Raw genomic sequence first — 21,476 nt, 5'->3', positions numbered from 1 at the left:
GTTTTGTTTATTTTAATAATTTTAATTTGTTTTAGCCATATATGTTTGGGAAAATGGGGTTAATCGTGAACAGCTCGATTGTTATGTGACCACATATCCCTAACAACACCATTTGAGTACAACAGTGTATTTTATGAACTAAGAGTTCGATTACCACATATAAAATTGAACTGAATGTTTGTCACATTGTTTTTTTTAAACATTTTGAATGGGGCTGAAAAACGCAATTGCAAATAGTCGAGTTGCAGAAAATATAAATGCAATTATTGTATTTGTTCCAATAATCAATGTAATGGATTCAGTTGTTCGCTAAAGAATCGGTTACTTATCGATAGGCTTACAGATGTTAAACTCCACACTTTGTTATGTAATCGGCTAAAAATCAAAATTCGTTTTAAGTCAGAATGCTCAATGTACACTACCATGACGCTGTTAAGACATGCATTATTATACATTTCTGCGTGCAACATTTACCACTCTTATTATTTTTTCAAATCTGGATTACGTCAGCTTTGAATTAGCATGAACCGTCGACTTGTTCCCATTTGAATTGTCTATACTAGAAAGGTGGCTGCAAAATGATCCCTTCATAATTCAGAGTACACTTAGAATATACTGATTAAGTTTATTTTCAAGGTTTGTTTTGTGTTCGGGTCTAGCTTTTTTATTCACCAACAACTTTAGTTACATATGCATGTGTTTTGTGTATTTATTTTGTTGTAAGAGTACATCGAACCAGTTTGTTAAACTTAACTCCTTTTTGAATTTGTAATTAGCTTAGATATCAGATTACAATTAAATAGATAAACATTTTTGTCAACTGACTATTCCGGATTGTATAATATAGTTTTAATTTTCTTGTATGATAACATAATATATGTATTTAGATGTATATATATATATATATATATTTCTAAATTCCAATAATTTTACAAATGCTTTTCAAAAAACTTAACGCAACACTTGACATACATATACATATAAACATGATTACATATGGTATTTATTGCTGTGTTATTTCTTATTATATAGCTAAAGCAGGTTTTTAAATTCTTAATGTAATAGTTTATAAATATAGCATTATAATCATATATGTGTAGTTAGTATTGCTTCTTTTTTTTTTTGACTAGTATGCTCGCACTAAGCTATAAGAATTTTGAATTTTTTTTAGCGGTATTTTAGTATTTTAGGATAGAGTAGATGTATATGCGTTAAGTGTTTTAATAAAGTTTGACATCAATTTGTGTAGTAGTAATAAATACATTGAGCTTAGTATGCCTTAAAACTGTGCACAAAACTTTTGATATTATATTATAGATTGTTTGACCCCATACCAGCTTTTTTGTGTAATGCAATATCTATAATATTATTGAACGATAACTGATGTATTTATATAGTATATTGTATATGTTCATGGTTATACTATATTGTCTAATTCACAAGTATATTTAGATTGTTAGACCATGTTGATAAGCAGGCTTTAAGCAACAAATAAAAGTGAACAAAACCTCTACATAATATAGTTTAAGTAGTTTTTTGTTTTTAAGAACAGCTTATTTTACCCTGCACAATGCTTTTGTACTACATAATTTATAAAGTGTATTGGGGAATTCGTAATGATTTTGTATAGTGCATGATTGCATTTTGCAATTCTTTACAAGCGTTTCAAGATACAACACATAATCCAAGCGTACATTAATATTTATGTTAGTTAAGATAGGTAGTTGTATGCAATATATATTTTTCATTATTATGGTTATATTATTATCATATTAGAGCAATGAAATAACGATGATAATCAGCAAGTATTTCAGCTTTGCTTATGTACAACTGTTAATATAATCTCATTCAATACGATTAACTAATAAATGTTTCCATTCAAAATCTTTTCTACTGCTTCTCAGTTATTATTAGGCTCACATTATCAATGCGCCTACAAATTGTATTACTCTGCCCAATGAATGGCGCTGTGCATGATGGAAAAATTTGGATTTTACGTAGCCGTTCGGGGCGTACAACGCTTGGAGGAACTTGCAGCCATTCAAGTAACTCGCGGAAGTATCCGAGGGACCCAATTGGTCTTTGCTAAATATTCAAATGAAATAGTTATGTTTTACTAATGAAAAAGTGATGTTACTATTTGTAGGCGCATATGCATTAAGAATAACACTCGTAAAATGTAAAGAATACTTAATATTGTAAGACTTAGGTGTAGTTCCCTCATTGCGTCAGATATATTGTAAGTGTAGCTACATAGTTATTAATACATATATATATATATATATATATTTATATTATTTATGTTTATTTAAAGACAGTTACATAAACATTTGGAAAATCAATAATATACTTTGAATACATTGAATATAATCATATTTTTGTTATAAATTGATTTGCTTAAGGAAGGCTGGTTTTCGACAACCGAATTGCTGCACAAATGCTTCGTCCTATTGCTGATAGAGTTTTAATGTGCGCCCCAAAGGTCGAACTTTGAAGTAGATGATGATATCAAATCCAAATTGATTGGTTCTCCGTGTAAACAAAGTCGTCGTTGACAAAATTTTCTTATTTTTTGGCATGAACAATATTTTTGAAAAAAAAAATCTAGATGATTGCGCAATATTTTGCAAAACTTTGGCAAAAGTCCTTAAAAAGCACAAAATTTATTGCATAAAATGAGTCGCGGTCACTGTGAGTATATTTGACAATTGTCATTTTTCAAAATGAGCCAATTTTCAAGGCCTTCTTATCGACAGATGCTCCCAGTAGCATTTATACACGCCGCCAGTCTACGGATGTCTTCTACAACGATCCGTTCAAAATTCAATCGTACAACTTTCGTTACGCTGATCGACCCGTCTATCACGTTCAGCATTATCAACGACCACAGCCGCCGCAGCCGAAGCCTCCCACCTTCGAGACCTACTACCAGAATCCAAAGTTCATCACCAGCTATCACGAAGCCAAGGCTGCTGCTCCGGCGACGAGTAGCTTTGCTGAGCACAGACGTCGCAGATATTTGCATGATTTCAAGTGCATATCCTCGTTGCCAAGCAAAGTCAACAGCGTAGTGGTGTCCGCTGAGCCGCGAAAGCCGGATATAGTGTCGGTGCCTCGTCGCCAGCTGTTTAGCAGTCCGCCCGCTGCGGTTTCTAACATCCCATTGTTGCGCACCTGCTGCAATCGAGACGAGTACCAGACGATGCGGCGTGGCCAGAGCTTTACCACAATCAGGCAGAGCACCGCTAACTCAAACGTAGCGCGCAGAGCTGGCAGAAGTGCCTCCGTTAGCTCTTTAAGGGAGCCGGAAAAAAATTGCTCAACGTGCACTTTTAAGGTAGAACCGAGGCGCAGCGCCAGCAATTGCAGCGGTTGTGCGATCAACATTAACATAAATGGACTGGAATCTGAGGCAGAGCTGGACAAGAGTTTGCGAATCAAAATTGAAACGGATGCCTGCCTTCACAACAATACGGACAACTATAAGGTACATAAATCTACGGCGCGCATTGGCAGCTCCGAAAGTTTTGTCATTGACAAGCGTCTGTCCAAGTTTAGTTTACCCGAAGCCCAGGTCCAGACTAATTCGATGCGCAAGTGTAGCTGTGAACAAGATCTTTTGTTAGCCAAACGGCTGCAGGTGCAACTGGAGCGCAAGCGTATGGAACAGGTGTGTCAGCAAGAGCTGCAAAAGGAACAACAGCGTATGCGGCTGCGTGATCAGGAACGCGAGCGCCTGAGGCAGCTGGAAAGACAGCGCGATCACGACAGGCTGATGGAGTTAGAGGCGGAGCGGGAAAGGCAGAGGCTTCGTGGGCTAGAGCGGGAGGCACAGCGCAAAAGAGAGTACGAACGTATACGCTGCTACCAGGAGCAGTTGCGGCAGGACAGACAACTGCGTCTGCCAATGCGTGCCACGTCTCTGCCCACGTCGGTTGCATCCCCTGTAATTATGACATCACATCTATACAGGCCAGCGTCGACTGATCGTCTGCCAGGCATGGTGCCCTGCTTTGTCCATCAGTCGGCAGCTAGTTCCAGCACGCCGACGGCACGAGCACGAGCCGAGCGGTTGCAAAACTGCACTCGGGATCTGACAACGTTGCGTTGCCTTAAGCGGCAAACAAGTCCACTGCCGGAGCGGCCGCAGTATGAGGCACCGCCAGCTAGAACACTGGAACGCCGCAGCTCGGGTTGCTCGAATTTCAATGCCAGTGTGCTCGGGAGTGGCAGCAACGCCAGTCTACGACGTCTGTCCGCTACACGCCTGAATGAGCGTAAATTACTTAATCTTCACGTGAACGGCGTGCCCGTCAGCTCCAGCCAGCCCATACACACGCGCATCAACAACATGCCCATACGCATTACCACATCGCAGCCCGTAAGTGAGGATACGGAGTTCTCATTGAATAAGGTGCGGGTGCGCAATGCCTCGCCGGCCGCATGTCCAGTTCACGACCGGCGGCGCAGCTGCAGCAGCAATGGTTACCGCAATGAGGAGTCGGCTGCCATGCCCTATAATGTCAACATCAATGTCTATGCGGATAATTTGCGCACGATGCGTTTATAAATTGGAAAACCAAATATTTGCGGCTGATATAACGTCAGGATAACTGTCATGCATGGCTACATATATAGCTACATTTTTCAGTTATTTGTACGCTGTACCAGCCACAAATATTTTAATACATTTTTTGGATTCGTGCTCAATATTGCGTCTGCCGTCTTATGTCAATTTCAAACATTTCGCGTCCTTTTCGCTAGTATTATTTTAATATAACATGCATTTACTTTAAATACAAATTCGTTCTAGTTAACTAGTTTTTGGAATTCACAGTAAATCAATGCAATTCCGGACGCTGACACTTGTCACATTGTACACGCAAATACCTTCCTTTCTGGGAGTAAAATGTACATATATATGTATATATGCATATTTTGAGCTTGAATAAGCACTTGGAAAAACATTTCTGTTTCCTTGATGTTTTTTTTTTTTTTTTTTGTAAATGTTGCTATTTCTTTATACTGAATAAATCTTAATTTACTTTTTTATATTATTAAGCGATTTTTTTTTGTTTTTATATTTTTAATAAATGTTGAATTCTTGTTGTTTTTGATATTTGTTTCGCTTGCCATTTTTTCATTTCTAATGTTTTATCTTCTTTCATTTCAATGTCATTTGATTTGAAAAAAGAAATAAAATAAAAATATACTGACATCTATCTGATAGAATTTTTCAATTTTCATGTTGGTTTAGCTAAAGATATTGGTCCATATTTTGTGGCTCTCGTTGCAAGCGTAGGTTAGGATTTAAGTTTAACTTTGTCTTTCATTAAACAGTTTTAACAATTTACTTCAGTTCATATGATATTATTGATATTTTTGGTTGTATTTTTTATGCTTGTTTATTTGTTTTTTTTTTTTTTACTTCGTTAATTTTTTTTTTCAACATTTTTTTGTCATTTTTACTGACATTGCCAAGAAATATTTGTATTACGCGGAAAATTTATTCATCGTCATCGTAGTTTTGATAGGTTACATAACGTACCTGTGAGCGGTCGCGTCCATAAATTAATGACTGTAAAAGTTAAGAGGTGCATTTGTTAATATTTTAAAAAGGTTCTGACCAAGTGAATGTGTTAACATAGAGGCCAATAATGGAATTAAATGAAAAAATAAACAAATCTATTGAAGTTAAACCAAAATTACATTTATAAATTCATTAAATCGAAAAGTGTTTATATGTACAATAATTATGACAGCACTTATGTGAATAAGAGGAAAAATTATATTAAATGTACAGAAATTAAAATATTTTAAATTAGCAACTTATTGTTGTAGACATATTGCAAGCAAACAGACGACATAGCCTTAGATTATACAAATAGTAAGTTTTAATTAAATTAAAAATTCATAACATTAATTAAGAGCTCATAATCGTTCACTTTCAAAAGCCTCATTCGCCTTGCCTGCATCCGTCGAGGTATCGTGCATGATAGCCGGACAGGATGTCATTATTTGAGCAATCGAATTACCGGCGGCTGCTTCTGCAGCAGCAGCCTCGATAGCCATACGCACCTTTTTCTCATCGCTGGTCGGTGGGTTCTTGAGGAAGGTTAGCAGCGGCGCATACAAGAAGCACAGGATGGCGATGCCAAATAACATCCACTCGAACCCAATACTTTTCACAAGTGAGCCTGATAGAGCTGGACCGACGGCAAAGCCAACACAGAAGGCCACATCGCCCAGGGCATAGACGCTGCCATAGACGGCCGAGTGCCGTATATCGACTAGATAGCCCAGCTCCGGCATCATCGAAGAGTCCACCATACCAATGGCAAAGCCCAGACCAGCATTGGGAATAATCAGATGTGTGATAGAGGTAGCCATGGGTATCTGAAGAGAAGGAGAAGCATTTGTAAAATTATGCTGGCCATCTGATAGATGTACATACAAAGATTAAGCAGGCGCCAATGATAACCAGTCCTAGGCAGGCGGCAAACCATCTTCCAATTTTGTGTCCAAGTGGTCCAAACAGATTAGTGCCAATCAAATAGCTAATAGAAGCTGGCAAAAATGCCACACCTTGCTCCCAACGCGTTGCACCCATGTTGTCCACCATCCACAACGGCAAAGACGGTTCCAGCATAGCAATACCCATATTAGCAAAGGTGATTGCACCAGCAGCTATCAAAATGTAAGGATCACTAATCAGACTCTTCAGGGACGGTGGCTCCTCTGACTCTGATTTCTGTATTGACGGTTGCAACATGAACAGTTGCAGCAAACCATCGCCTAGTGCCAGTGCAGCCAACACCAGAAATGGCGCCGACTTGCCCACAAATTCATACATAACGCCACCAAAGGGCGGTCCTATGAGCACACCGAGCGCAAGTCCACCCAGAGCTATGCCCATGGCATTGCCACGTTCTTTGTCGTCTGTGAAACGATCTGCCAGCATGCCCATTCCCGAGACCGAGGAACACGATGAGCCAATGCCCTGAAGGGCTCGGGCAATGAAGAGTACCAGGTATGAACGACCAAAGGCGAAAACTAGACGAACAAATTAGAAATATGGACAAAGCAAATTCATCTTATACTTACTCAGCGTTGACAAGAACATAATCACAAAGCCGGCAAACATGGGTATGCTGTAGCCGATACTGAAATGTTAAAGGAAAAGTTAGGAATTCTGATGGAATTTATATTAAGAAACCGATTCGAGCAATTCCTCACCGATGGGTCAATGGTCCTACAATCGGATTAACCAACAATTGTACAATGGCCTTTGATGCAAAGAGCAGACCAACTTCCACAGTTTCGCCAACCAATTCATTGTGCCGTTCCTCTAGCTCCCGGTAGTATGTTTCATTTTCTGTTGAAGATGCAGACGTTTCATTGCTCGAACTGCACCCAATTACCGTGCTTACCTTCTGCGCTCGGCGTGGACACCTCGATCGGCACCAACACATCATTGCCACCCTCCTTACATGGACAGGACGTTGGCGGTGGTGGAGTGGCCAGGGTGAGAGGCGTGCGTGGGTAACTGTCGAGAGGTGCGTCCGGATGTCGTATGTCGTACAAGAACTCGGGTATGATGGGAACTATGAAATAGAAAGGGTCGGTTAATGGTTTTGTAATTGAGTTGCAACAAAGAATTTAGCTACAATTAGCCTAACGGCCTGCAGTTAGATGACGCTAGCAAAGCAATTTTCCCCAGCCGCTTCTCTAATTGTATTAAAGGCCCGCAAAATTGTTGTTACTAAAAGTTTATAATGGCTTCTAGGCATTTTTGCAGCGAGCAGATTGCACGCTCTAATTGAGTTGTTCGGCCATGCCAACCAACTTGCACAAATTGCGCATACGCCGCGTACACCTTGCCGTTGAGACATGGAAGCGGAAGCGCTTCAAGTGGAGCTCGGTTTGGCTGCGCCCTTTTTTCCATTCGCACGTAAGCGCCGACTTAAAAGGAACTCAACCATTACCCTTTTGTAGGAAATTGAATTTGTTTATTGCATGTTTCGACTCTGTTTATATTTATTATCAACACCCTTAGCCAGCGGTATCCGTTGCAGACCCAGTCTAGACCCAACTTGGCAAGTGCTTGGTTGGTAGCTGCAATTGCATTCATGTGTGAGGTCTTGTTATTCTCTTGCAGAGGCTATTATAATTTTGTCATGAAATGTGTTACGCATAGAAGGAGACATCTACTTATATATACATCATGAGGCCATGTCCATGTCCATGTATTTCTGTGCCTATCTCTGTCGAACGCAGTACATATGTCGGAGCCAGCTGGATCGGACTACTATATCATATCGCTGCCATAGGAACGATCCGTCGAAAAGTAGCTCTTGCATGGAACATTTTTTTTTTTTCTAGATATCTTAACCATACTTGGCATTAACTTTTCCCCCTGTGCTTCTTTAATACGAGCAAAAAACGATGAGCCTAATGAAAAAGTTGGGCAAGGGTATTAAATCTTCAGCATTCCGAAGCGCTTCTTTCTCGTTTCAATTGGATTTGCAAGTTGCTGAGTGTTCGACGATAGCTGTAGTCCCTGCTTATCGTTGTTTTAGTTGCCTCAGTTTGAAGTGTTGTTGTCATAGTTTGCGGATGGCAACTAGACAGCATTGCGGTTGATTTGGTAGCTGTTTAACAAATCAAAGTGATATGCCCAAAGGGATAAATACATATGAAAGGGAGAATTGTGGTAATGTTTGTATCGATTAGACTCTAATAAATGACGTTAATTGCTTGGAAAGAAACGTGTTTAAGCGTATAAAATCATTAAATGTTTGTAGAGTTTTAATGGGACGCGTTCTTATGGCGCTTTATAGTATTACGTTAAGTCGAAGTTATACACCGAATTATTGCTTACATTCACATGGTTATAGAAAGGCCAGTGAATGTGAAATTCGACATAATATCTCTTATCCTCATTCACTTAAACCGCTAACCAAATAACATGTAGATAAGACATGCAGTACAAAGAAAGCGGACACTCAAAATTACTAACATCTGGTCCAAACTCGACTTCGTTTTTGTTCGAGTTCGAAACACGCCCGCATGCTTAGAGAGTAAAAAGTACTTATGTGCTAGAACGGCATCACTGTCTTTTTATCTCGCTCCCACTCAAGGAAACTGCTTTGTCTCATTCTCAGTGCTCTCTCATTATGTCTAGGTACCGTTGTAATGTTTGTGTGTGTGTATGTGTCCTCACAAGCAAAAATACGCACGAATTCAATATATTTTCAAAAATAGGATGAATTTCTTTCCTTTTGAAAGGATGAGTAATATGAAATTATGAAACCGTTTGCCACTTCGATGAGAATTTCTTGCATTTTAGCTCGTTATCATTGATAGGGGTACCTAAGCGTTGTTTGATCGCGACTGACTCATGCTTGAAAACTAAAGCACAATTGACAATAAGTTTATGCATGTATGAGCGAGACAAGGAGTAATTGGACTTGTTGAAAAAATAAGAGTACAAGACGAATGTTAGAATTGAGCGAACTTGGGATAAACGGGAAATTGTTGACTAAATGACCTTGACTATTTGTACATATGTATTTCTCTACATATATATGTACATATGTATGTTGGATATGTAACTTGACATCCCAATTTTTGGGCACACCCAAAATACAATGAGAATAACTCAAATTAAAAAGTAAGCAAGCAGAAATGTATTCAAAGAGTTTTTGTTTTAATTGACTTTATAATTCACCACAAATAATTAACTATTTTCAGGAATAAATAATTGATATTTTGTGGTACCAGACATGTCATTAAACTGCCTCCAAGTTTTTAACATTACAAATATCGAAAGGCACGTGCAACTGAAAAAGCGGTTAATGGAGTCGAGCATTTGGGAAAAGGGGTTTGGGCATAGGTTGTTTGGGTTACATGTCGCGTGTCGAAGACACTTAAGCCGCAAAGCAAACCAAAAAGCAAGCGGCGGGTGATGGGCGACCAGACAAAAGAAACCATGACGACCAGGGACTGGCCAAAAAGCAAGATTGTGTGAGTACAATTCCACAGTCTTCCGTGTGAGCTAAGCGAATCTTCAACTTTTACAAGTCCTCAGAGTAAAAATGTACACACATGTATAAAATTGATTATCCTGCCTGCCTGATCGATGCACTGCATCCAATTGATGCAGCCTTGTAGCTGCATAATTGTGTATCTTACTTTTGCTCTTGGCTCTTCTATTTGTTCTGGACAGGATCTTTTAAGAATCTTTCGCTTGATCTTTAGCAGAATCCCGATTCCAGCGCCCCATATAACTATATGATCTCTGAATCAGTTACGTGATCAGTCGCAACTCAATTTTAAGATTTCTACATGATTGTTGGTACTTCGAATAAAATAGGATTTACCATTTGCTTAACACCAAAGACGACGGTCTTGAATTGCTGCGAAATTTGATGCATTATGGGTTTGGTAACAAATCACGCTTTAGCTTGAGGCGATGCCGATTCCGTGACTTTTGGCCATCCCTAGTGAAGAGAAGTTTTTTTTTTGCGGTAGCGTGGTTGGCGTCGTCAGGCAAACAGCGACAACAGTGGAACAGCAACCGGCAGTCGAGGCAGACGACAGCGAGGACAGTAACTATGAGGACAACAGCGACTGCGAGACAATCGAAAGCTGCTTGCATTTGTTTTTCTGCATAATAAGTCATAGGTAAGGGCTCTGATTTATGGTGGAGTGGATAACCGGAGGAGACCATGCGACGGCCATCTCGTTCCATTTGGGAGTCGGCCAGTCGACCCTTGTTCGTGCGCTCCGTCTGGCTGGAGAGGATCGGGGATACTGGGCGCAGCCACCGACGCCACTTTATACTCGACTATGAGCCGCACGAGCGTCAGTGCCAACGACAAAACGCCAAACGAGCTGGTAAGTAAAACGAATATCCTTTGATGGAGCTCCAACCAAATTCAACCAAACTTATCGAATTCGGACAGACATCGGTTATGGAAGCGAATCAAACGAGTTTAACGGAAAGTCAACGGCAACAGAGAATTACGCTGATTATAGCTTGAATGAGTATCTGCTATTGGACGCGACCAAGCTGACGTTGCAGCACCAACAGCAAGTTTGCCAGAGCCAGGGCGTAATGTCCAACAAAGTGCAAGCTGCCTTCACCGTGCTGCACAGCAGGCGTCATTCGAAGCGACGTGCCTGGCTGCTGGGCAGCGATAAGGGTTACCAGCTGGACCACCTAGCGGATCGTCAGCCGCATTCACGGCGTAGTTCGCTTCAGGATTCACTGGCCACGAGTACAGTCAATCCGGAGGAGCGTCTTGCGGAGCGTGTGATCAATTGGCTGGACTTGGCAGGTCGTGCGGATATTGTTAAAGCATCGACACCAGTGCCAGTCAGTAGCAGCAGCGCAACGCTATCGAGGAGCCATCGAATCAGTCGGCATAACCAACGTGGCATGAGCCTTAAACGTAGTGCCACGGGAACAGTTGCACCGCGTGAAGCGCCTAGGAAGCCCGCGACAAAGCAAGCGGTTATGAATTACTGCGCCAACTCCTCCAATGCCAAGCCGATAACCATCATTTTTAACAAGGAGGGAGTGCCCGTCCGCCTCAATCGTCCGCCGCGCAACATTGATCTTTGTGCGCTTAGCAACAGCGCCAGCACGACGCGTCGCATGGCCGGACAGTTGGCATCGGCCAGGTTATATAATGGCACTGCTGCAGCACCCACTGCGAAAGACGCACGTACTCCGCCACTAAGCAGTCGCGGATTGAACGCAACCCAACAGGACAGTCGTAAGCAGCTGCACATCTTCATGCCAAGTCTGCCCAAGAAGGGCCTGCTCCTGGCAGCATCGAGTAACGAGGATGCGCTAAGCGCTAGTTTAAGTGAATTATATTTTTAAGCGCTAAAATTAAAACGCGTATTTATTTCTATGAGGAATAATAAAAAATCCCTTAATTGCATTAAGGGTCCGAATGTAAACTTAGATTAGGCCTTCACTTCTACGTTAATTCCCCGCTTATTGGACTATTGATGGAATCGTTCGAGCATTGCATTTTAACAACGTCTAATTTTCAGGGGAATATTTATGAATTTAGCGAGATTTTAATTTTGCGTTAGAGTTTTTCTTGCTTTCTAAAATATGGCTTAATAAACTGGATTTATTCTCTCTAGATTTTATTCAAGAGCTTACGGCGATGTCAAAGTAATCGCCGGAGAATTAAATATTAACAATATCTAAAGTTGGGAGGAATATTTATGGACTTGACTAGATTTTAATTTGATATTCATATATGCAATAATATATATTTTAAATTTTATTTAAATAAGTACGTAATGGGCTGCTTTCCGCTTGCAAGTTTTAATTATAGACTTTAGTGGCAGTGCATTAAGGGTCATAAATCAATTATTGACATAATATATGGTATATCCGAAATGGGGCCGTAGTTATAAGAAAAGAGAGAGGATGGATTTGCTTCAACCGTCATGCAAGGGCACCTCCGACACCTGGCACACCTGTAATTTTACCATAGCAGCATCGAAGGCGACACCAAAAACGACAGCAATTTGTGACCTTTGGCGGTGGATAACCTGTCGCAGGCAGGCAGGCTTGTGCTGAGGAAGGCAGCACACTCATAACGTCAATCTTTAGCAACCCCAAGGGCCTCGACAAACTTTTTCCAAAAGACAAAAGGCACGCTCGCAATTACAACGCAGCTAAAAAAAAACTTTTGTCTGACATTTGAGTTTTTGCCTGTTTGGTAGGGAAAATGGCTAAGAATAGTTGCTTAACAAGACAGTCGAATGCCTGCCGTGACTTATTCGCGATTCCGAGGCCCACGCGGAAGGTTGCAAGTTTTACGACTCGGCAAGGATAGACCAAGTGCTATTCCGGTTAAGAAGCATAATTTTTGTATTTAATTTTCCGGTAATTAGTAAGACTGGCAAATGTCAACGGATGAGCACAACGTGGGCAGCCCCCTAAAGCCGTCCACGTCCAAGCCCGTCCTCGCACAAAACACAAGCGCACGTGGTGCATCGAATCTGTTGCGCCATCAGCACAGCTTTGAGGCACGCTACAGCAGCATTATCCAGAACCAAATTTGGGAGACGACCATCAATAAGGATGTTATGGAGCGACAACTTAATGAATACTTTCCCTTTGCGCGCAGTGCTTCCCTCACAAGGAACGAATCCGACAGCTTTTATCAGCTGCTCAATCCAACGCCGGAGAGTAGCAATGGGGCTATCAAGGCACGTTCATTGGGCACCACGCCCATCAAAAATAGATCGGCAGCCTCTCTAGACAAATTTGATACTTCGGAAAAGCCAATCACAAATAATACTGCTGAGCCGTAATAGAAATGAAGGAACACAAAGCTTACTTCTCTATCGAATTACGGATACTAATGCACGCAAGTTAAAAAAATAATAATTTAAAAAAAAATATAAATGTACGTTTTTTGCTTGCTATTCATTTGTACAAATGCACATAAGCAATAAAATACATTTTATATGCGAACTTGTGGCGATCTGGCAACACAGAAATGTATACATTTTAGGTTCTTTTTGTCTTTGATAAGGTTTGGTTACACTAATTTGAAATTTCCCAATATTACAAAAAATATTTACAAAGTATTCTAGCTCGAACTCTCTAGCCTAATTAAGCACTTTTTTGGTGTATATTAAATAAAGTAACTATTGCTAAAATTAATTTATTGACTTTTAAGTTCCATCTATTTAAGCAAAAGCTTAAAAGCAGGATGCGAGGTATCTAAAAGCCGAGTACTGCCAGCGATGTGTAACATTCTCACTTGTTCTTCATTAACAAACAAACCAGCAAACTATATATGTACACACTTGAGCTATTGTTTATTTATGCAATAAAGCACTTACAGATAAGACTCTGACCCATACATAAATCAAGAAAGTCGCCTAAGCATGCTCGTAAGACGTCGTCTCCTTCGAGGAGCCCCTTTTCGCAGCTTAATCAAATTTATGAGAATTTTATGCTCATTGCCGAAGATCAAATGTAATAAGCATGTATTTCTTGCAATTTTCACTTCAACACCTTTAACGGCGAAGTGAAAGCACTTAAGTGGAAATGCCTCAAGTCAAACGCTAAAAGCATATTTGCCGTAACCTCTCCCCTAATCCAGCACTTAACCACATACACCCCTTGCCATGCGGCATTCAGAGCTAACTTTGATTTGCTGTAACAAAGACAGGCGGACAGACGGACAGGCGGGCGGAAACTAGAAAAGCATCAAGTGGCATCTGAAGTCCGGGGGTTCGGATGGTTGCTTCTCTTTTTGGGGTTGAGCCAACACTTTGACTTTTGCGCGTTCCATGAGCATTTTTCCACTTTTCCTTTTGCTTTGACTTCTTCGTCCGTATCTTTCAACAAGTCGTCGCTTAAGTGCCGCCGCATTCGCATTCGCATTGGCATTCGCCTAGCTATTTGTCTTCGGCTGGCTACTTTCTACTTGTTGATATAATTTCATGAACGTTTAACACAAAGCAGAATAAGGAACTTCAATCGCTATTTGTGTTGTCAGCCGCAGCAAACATTGGTCAGACTGGAGTACAGCTGCGGTCCATCGTCCCTCGGCCACTTGATGTCCACGTGTTTGTCCAGACACTTGACATAAGCACTTGGCTCGACCGTTGGCCAGCAACGTCCTTCCCCTGCGTAGATTTAGTGTCACACGCAGTAGCAATGGTCGCGTGTCTATTTAATTGACTGTCCGCACTTTGAGTATCTCCACTCCCAATCCCAATCCCAATCCCTCTCTGCCTCTGCCTGTGTCGGCTCTTAATAATGACGGGCAAATCACACTGGTACTCCAACAATTGATTAGTTGCTGTGCTTGGTTGAAAATTTGTTGAGTTCGCTCAACAGAATTGGTTTGGGATCCTTTGAGTAGCGTTCGTCTAAAGGACTACGAACAAGGAATGTGTTTATCGATTGATGGCTATTGTACTTGAGAACACAAATGTGTGCATAAATATGAATATAATTGATTAAGCACATATATATATATAAATATATTTTTAAGAAGAAGAAGAAGCAGAAGAGATGTGGTACTATTAAAGCAAATCCCGCAGCTAATCAAAATCCCTTGGCATCACCCAATGACAGTTGAATTGATGAACTGAAAGCCAGGTGGTGAGTGACTGACGCCAAGACAACATTCATTAGCTTAAGTGGCGCTTTGTGGTAATTTTATGGCCAAAGGAGTGCCAGGAATCTATGTGGAAATGAAAATGAATAATTTCCAGGTGATTGCCTTGCATTGTCAAGTGGCTGCCAAGATAAATGGCCATGAAATGCTAATGGCTGGCAGAAATATGCGGCTTTTACGATTTGTATTTAAGCCTGTAAGATTGGGCCTCACTTACCGACAGTTGTTAGTAGCATGTTGTCCAGCAGGAGAGCTATGGCAACAATGACCAGAACGAGCCGGTTGGAGCCCCGCCAGCTGACCATCCATGTTTTGGCAGCTGACCAAGTACCGGCTGCACGTGGATCCTCCTGTCGATATTGATCCGGCGGCGGTTGACCGCCGCCTGTCAATTTGCGTGATGCATAAAGCTGTTCTTGGTTTGTTGGCGATGCCAGCTGTTGGTCCGTGGCGACTGCTCCGCTTGTTCCCATAATGCCGTTGTCTGCTTCCATGTTGCCATTCTGCTTATTGCTATCCAACTGTTGCTTGAACGGATTTTTGCTAGAGATTGTGTTCCCTATGCTCGTCTGTTGCTGCTGCTGACTGTTTTCATTTACGGTAAAAGACGTCGTTTGGTTTGTTGCAGTCGGCGCTGCTCCAGCTCCAGTTCCTGCTCCAGCTCCTGCTCCTGCTCCTGCTCCTGCTCCTGCCGATGGTTGCGCCTGTTGTTGCTGTTGTGCTGTATATTTACGTGTGCCATTATTGCCCGCATCAGTCGATGATTGCATTGCGTCGCCCGCCGCTTGTTGCTAGGGTAAACGAAGAAGAAGTAGAAGAAGAAGAAGCGTAACGTCTTGTCAGATTTGTGTGCTAAGAGGATTGTCTTTAAAATGTAATCAAAAAGTAAGCCGCTTGGGCTGGGTAGCCCTCTGCCCTCGCCTGTGTTACGCTCCAATGATTACGCTAATTAAAACTAAATTATATATCTCGGTTTTGTTTTTCTTTTTTAATTTCAATTCAATTATTTTACTGCATTCGGGGGCGTGCAAATTAAAAAATGCTTTTCACAGACTTTTCAGTTTCACACAACAACTCTAATTCGAATATAATAATTGCAATGCATTTATAAGACAATGTGGCCAAATTTAAATATTTTTATATAATTGGCCCTTCGAGCTTCGCAACATTTGCATTTGGTCTTTACAATTTACAAACTTTGTAATACAAGGCGCGCGTCGCAAATTCAAATTGAATTCTACATCTAATTCGTTTACACAACCCCACACACCCCCTCACACCCCCTCACACACACACACACATACACACGCGCACAAGCTTAGTCAAGAACCGTTGTTCGTGACTGGAAGGAGTTTTCTTTTTATGTCTGTTTGACAAAATTTGACTTCAGTGTTAAGTGCTGGGTGCGACTATCAAAAATTGAATTAACTTGCAGTCAATTAAATCAAAACGCTGCCCCAATTGACAACAAGATGGCAGATGGCAGATGGAAGTTATTTGAAGATGATTTTAAATCGCCTAAAACAGCGAACTGGAACATTAAACGTTTTTGATGCGAAAACAAATACGTGATAAGCATTGCGACTAGTTTAATACATAGTTTATCTTGGAACATCTGACTTAATCGATCTTAAACGAGTTGGCGTAATCGACTGTGGAACGTGTTTTGTATGATCCATGACATGACACATTCATCCATTCCACTAAATAACAAATATAAATAAATTATAATTATTTCTACTTATATATATTTGCCAAGTTTTTAACATTCACTTTTTTCTTTTTTTAATAAATTCAAATATGTTTCACTTTGCTTATGTTTTTATAAAGATTTTTTGTGGTCGCATGATATATATATTTTGTAAAAGATTTGTATTATCGGAAACTTTCACTTTACTAGTGTCTTTTTTAGCTGGGACTGCGGTGTGATCTGTACGGATTCTGCCGACAAGTCGGGACTCTGAACTGAAACTAAAATTATTAGCGTGTCGCTTGGCGCTTTTTTAACGATTTTTTTTTAGTGCAACACAACAACTTGTTGCTATTATTTAATTTTTGTTTTAGATTTTCGCGCGTGTTAGTCGTTGATTTTTCAGACAGCCCGCAGCTTTAATGTGCTCATATTTCGAATGAATGCATTTTAAAAGTGTCTTATATTAATATTTCTAAGTATTTATTAGCATTGGGCATGCGATTCTTTTCTAAGCGTGAGAAAAAACTAAAGCCGGCAGCACAATTAAAAATGTATGCAGATTTGTAAATTTTAAAACGCTTTTTTTTTCGAAACGAGTGATAGAAGGATGAGAGATTTAATGCCGACAACCTTATTTTGATTCATCAATTTCAATTGTAAATAATATTTAATTTATACAATGCGCATACGTCGCGTGTGCCCTATGCTCAGCTGCGCAGCTGAAAGGTAGACGAGAACAACAACAACAACAAATAATAATCGCAAATTCCGTCAAGTCGAATGTGTTACACTCTTTCCTTTGAATAGGTTTTAGTTACTGTTTAAAACAATTTTTAGAATAGAATAGAATAGAATAGAATAGAATAGAATAGAATAGAATAGAATAGAATAGAATAGAATAGAATAGAATAGAATAGAATAGAATAGAATAGAATAGAATAGAATAGAATAGAATAGAATAGAATAGAATAGAATAGAATAGAATAGAATAGAATAGAATAGAATAGAATAGAATAGAATAGAATAGAATAGAATAGAATAGAATAGAATAGAATAGAATAGAATAGAATAGAATAGATAGAATAGAATAGAATAGAATAGAATAGAATAGAATAGAATAGAATAGAATAGAATAGAATAGAATAGAATAGAATAGAATAGAATAGAATAGAATAGAATAGAATAGAATAGAATAGAATAGAATAGAATAGAATAGAATAGATAGAATAGAATAGAATAGAATAGAATAGAATAGAATAGAATAGAATAGAATAGATAGAATAGAATAGAATAGAATAGAATAGAATAGAATAGAATAGAATAGAATAGAATAGAATAGAATAGAATAGAATAGAAATAGAATAGAATAGAATAGAATAGAATAGAATAGAATAGAATAGAATAGAATAGAATAGAATAGAATAGAATAGAATAGAATAGAATAGAATAGAATAGAATAGAATAGAATAGAATAGAATAGAATAGAATAGAATAGAATAGAATAGAATAGAATAGAATAGAATAAAATAAAATAAAATAAAATAAAATAAAATAGAATGGAATGGAATTGAATAAATTGATATTTTTTGATAAACATTTAAGCTATCGCTAACACGTGCGACTAAGCTAAGCTTAGCTTAATGTTTGTGCATCATTTTAGATTCTTATGGCTGTTGATATTATATATGTATGTTGACTGCGTTAATTGCACAAAACTTAACAGACGCCACACGACCAATGTTAAATTGTTGATTTCCTGAGCTAAGCACGCAACTAAGTTTAAATTGCGAACATTTTTAGATCTTATATTAAGTAAATATTAATGAAAACCAGCCTGATCTTGCGATACGACATTGAATCGCGTCTCTGAGTAAGACAGAAATGCATATTTCTATATATATATATATACATATCTCTTATATATATAGGGTCGTTAAGAGCAAATTATGTCACGTTTCAATCATCTCAGAGCTAGTAAAACAAAAATACTTGGCTGCTGTGTTTCGGCAATTATTCTATCTGGAAATTAGCTAATTATAAGGCATAACTAGGGCAAGCTCTTTATTATATTACTTTCAGTTTGTTTATAAAGAATTATTGCAACGAAGGAGTCTTCACTCTATATACAAAAATTTTCTCACAAAGACTTTTAGTTTCTGAAATGGCGAAAAGAAATGGAAGTTACCTGTCAAATAATTTATTATTTGCGATTGAATATCCTAGCTGTGGATGCAATATCAATTTGTGGTTTCTGCTGCATTTGGGGTTGAAGATTTTAGGTATTCCTGCAAGTAAATGAGGGAATAAGCAATTAGACTTCAGCTTGATGGAAGTATTTTGATATTTCGATATAATCGTGGCGAGGTCAACGACTCGAATGCCACAAATAATTCACTGTGAAAAGTTTCTCTTTAACTTCCCCAATGCAAATAAATTGATATTTGAGAAAAATATGTTTTGTATAAAAGCTAAGCCCCAAAGACCCGACCCAGTCGAGCTAAAGCAATGCAAACAAATTCATTGTGCACGAAATTACATTGACTAGAACAATATTTTCGGCTCATATTGATTATATTGTGTGGCACACATCTATGAATACACATTTAAAAGCTGCACAATTTAAATTGAAATTGAAATAAATTGAAGTCAAAACGAAAATGGATTGTATTTATTCCAAAAAAAAATTACTAATTAAATTTTAGACTTACATTCGTTTCTCTGAAAAATTACATATTTTCAGTTTAGACTTAGGGTTTTTTGTTTTGGTATTTTTTTTTTAAACTTCAATAAGCACAATTTAATGGATTTATTATATTTTATATACTGATTGTGAACTACATTTTCTTAATGCATTGAACAGAAAATACTGAGTGGAGCAGAGTGTTTCTGAGCACTGTGTTATAAATACTAAAGTGCTACAAGTGTCTGGCGGTTGGAGCACTGGAAACGTGGACACGAACACGTCCATCAGCCACGAGATTTCATCTCGCACTGAAAAAAAGCTGTGTACGGCGCACGAGGCGCGCACAAAGCGCCTTTGACTGCGTCAGGATTTGGAATGCGATGTGAAAGGGCAGCAGCAGAAGCTGCGTCGTATTCGCTGCCACTTGTTGTATGCGATTCGGCAACAGCGACGCCGACGCTGACGCCGACGTCGACGTTGACGTCGTCGTTCTTTTTTTCGTTGTTGTTGTCGCCTGTTGAAGTTCCCGCCTTCCTCTTAAATCATTCTGAAGAAACCTGCCAGCGGCAATGATTCTGCTCAATTGCCTTCATTGTGCGAGTGTGTGTGTGTGTGTGTGTGACCGGGAGGCAGAGAAATCTGTATAAGTGTGTGTGTGTGCGTGGGTTTGCTGTATGATTCTATTTTCACTGTCAATTCCGTTATGCGCCTGTAAGTATGCATTCTGTACATATATATGTATAAGCATGTATGTATGTATGAGACAGTGAGCACCAAAAAGAACTGGGATCAGCATATTAAGCCTTATTGATACTTCTCTCTTTTACTTTGGCCTCAAGTCGATTTTATGTTATATTAAACAAAATCGAAGCATACATACATACATATGTATATAATGAAATACATTAATACTTATTCTTATTTTTTGAATGATTTTCATCAAGCCTATGCCCTTTTTAACAGAGTTTAACAGAGTTTAACAGAGCTTAACAGAGTTTAACAGGTGTCATGCGTTGTGCGGAAAAAACGGTCTACGGACGAACGTGTTGTTGCCGTGATTTAGTCAATTAGTGCCCGTGTTCCTTACCCGTAAAGGTAAGGATAGTTAAATCAAGCCATATGATAGACTATCCCATACAATTCAACAGTTTTCAATGTCTTGAAATTAGGTCAGATTACCAAACGCAAACTGTATAATTGATCAGCCGCTAAATTGCAAATTGCAAATTTATGCAATTAGACGGACAGGAAAGAGACAAAGTGCCTTTGTGTGGATTATCGCCGTCTAATTAAGACTGTGGGGCTGTCATGTAATACTTGGATGTTTGAGTATTACGGGCACATTTTAGTTTTAAGTCTCTCATTGCATAGAATGGGGTTGAAATTTCTAGCCTGATGTGCAAAGAGCACTCAAAACACTTAAGAAAAACAGAACCCAAATAAAAGGGCACAAATACTCATAGAATCAACCAAAATTGAAATCGAAATGTCCAAAGTCTGTTGAAGTGTTAAAGTAGCATCGCCAAATAACTTCAAAGTTAATGGACTAGAAATCAGACATGAGGGATGGCATCGAATAATACGTTCCAGCCCAATACACGTACGCATTTGTGTGGGAGGCGGGAATATAGATTTGGGCTTTGGTAAAAGCAGGACTATACTTGAAGGCGTATCAAAATACCAAGCTAAATTTAAGGTCAAAACGTGTCTTTTATTTTGCCCCATTATCGTTGGACCGAGAGCTTAATTTCCCCACGAATGGAGGTACAGAAATATGACAAATATGGAAGCAATTTGCGGGCGAGATTGATCCGCTGCCAAATGGATGCGACTGCTTTTTGGGCAACAACTGCGGGCTCTTCACATACGAGCAGGAATAACTTTGGTAATCTGTTTGTGCTGGTCAACTGTTATCTGAGGGATT

General features: G+C 39.3%; 4 protein-coding genes across 8 annotated transcripts; 3 read left to right on the top strand and 1 right to left on the bottom strand.

Annotated features, from left to right (window-relative positions):
- Window positions 1-2,418: 2,418 nt before the first annotated feature.
- On the top strand, window positions 2,419-4,668 carry LOC6635349 (putative uncharacterized protein DDB_G0271982). 2 transcript variants are annotated; one of them, XM_002058840.4, is made up of 2 exons: window positions 2,419-2,691; window positions 2,757-4,668. In XM_002058840.4, exons 1-2 carry the CDS (start codon window positions 2,676-2,678, stop codon window positions 4,568-4,570), a joined length of 1,830 nt encoding a protein of 609 aa, XP_002058876.1. In that variant the 5' UTR covers window positions 2,419-2,675; the 3' UTR covers window positions 4,571-4,668. The 2 variants fall into 2 exon arrangements, with proteins under 2 accessions (XP_002058876.1, XP_015024725.1); XM_015169239.3 differs by lacking the exon at window positions 2,419-2,691 and having other exon boundaries at window positions 3,248-3,487; window positions 3,559-4,668.
- A 408-nt stretch (window positions 4,669-5,076) lies between these two features.
- On the bottom strand, window positions 5,077-19,915 carry Vmat (Vesicular monoamine transporter). Of its 4 annotated transcripts, XM_002058841.4 has the most exons (9): window positions 19,578-19,915; window positions 19,055-19,154; window positions 15,394-15,967; window positions 7,431-7,604; window positions 7,237-7,375; window positions 7,105-7,163; window positions 6,455-7,053; window positions 6,079-6,396; window positions 5,077-5,578 (listed from the first exon to the last, which is right to left on the bottom strand). In XM_002058841.4, exons 3-9 carry the CDS (start codon window positions 15,944-15,946, stop codon window positions 5,507-5,509), a joined length of 1,914 nt encoding a protein of 637 aa, XP_002058877.2. In that variant the 5' UTR covers window positions 15,947-15,967; window positions 19,055-19,154; window positions 19,578-19,915; the 3' UTR covers window positions 5,077-5,506. The 4 variants fall into 4 exon arrangements, with proteins under 4 accessions (XP_002058877.2, XP_015024693.1, XP_070066546.1 ...); XM_015169207.3 differs by lacking the exon at window positions 5,077-5,578 and having other exon boundaries at window positions 5,798-6,396; XM_070210445.1 differs by lacking the exons at window positions 5,077-5,578; window positions 19,055-19,154 and having other exon boundaries at window positions 5,798-6,396.
- Window positions 9,760-12,120, top strand: LOC6635329 (uncharacterized). Its single transcript, XM_002058842.4, has 2 exons — window positions 9,760-10,899; window positions 10,968-12,120. Exons 1-2 carry the CDS (start codon window positions 10,731-10,733, stop codon window positions 11,891-11,893), a joined length of 1,095 nt encoding a protein of 364 aa, XP_002058878.1. The 5' UTR covers window positions 9,760-10,730; the 3' UTR covers window positions 11,894-12,120.
- LOC6635330 (uncharacterized) lies at window positions 12,759-13,619 on the top strand. The gene has a single exon (XM_002058843.4). It carries the CDS (start codon window positions 12,940-12,942, stop codon window positions 13,348-13,350), a length of 411 nt encoding a protein of 136 aa, XP_002058879.1. The 5' UTR covers window positions 12,759-12,939; the 3' UTR covers window positions 13,351-13,619.
- Window positions 19,916-21,476: the final 1,561 nt, after the last annotated feature.

This window comes from Drosophila virilis, chromosome 5, assembly GCF_030788295.1.
Source record: "Drosophila virilis strain 15010-1051.87 chromosome 5, Dvir_AGI_RSII-ME, whole genome shotgun sequence".
In the NCBI taxonomy this organism is placed as follows: Eukaryota; Metazoa; Arthropoda; class Insecta; order Diptera; family Drosophilidae; genus Drosophila; species Drosophila virilis.
Note: the sequence above shows the minus strand (reverse complement) of the source record. Positions and strands in the feature narration are given on the sequence as shown.

What these genes read in the sequence shown, in the direction of transcription:
- LOC6635329 (XM_002058842.4), top strand. Translation starts at nt 10,731, where the DNA reads ATGCGACGGCCATCTCGTTCCATTTGGGAGTCGGCCAGTCGACCCTTG. An exon ending in ACAAAACGCCAAACGAGCTG is followed by an intron (nt 10,900 to 10,967) that starts GTAAGTAAAACG and finishes GAATTCGGACAG; the next exon opens with ACATCGGTTATGGAAGCGAA.
- LOC6635330 (XM_002058843.4), top strand. Translation starts at nt 12,940, where the DNA reads ATGTCAACGGATGAGCACAACGTGGGCAGCCCCCTAAAGCCGTCCACG.
- Vmat (XM_015169207.3), bottom strand. Translation starts at nt 15,946, where the DNA reads ATGCAATCATCGACTGATGCGGGCAATAATGGCACACGTAAATATACA. An exon ending in GTCCACGCCGAGCGCAGAAG is followed by an intron (nt 7,376 to 7,430) that starts GTAAGCACGGTA and finishes CATCTTCAACAG; the next exon opens with AAAATGAAACATACTACCGG. An exon ending in GTAGGACCATTGACCCATCG is followed by an intron (nt 7,164 to 7,236) that starts GTGAGGAATTGC and finishes TTAACATTTCAG; the next exon opens with TATCGGCTACAGCATACCCA.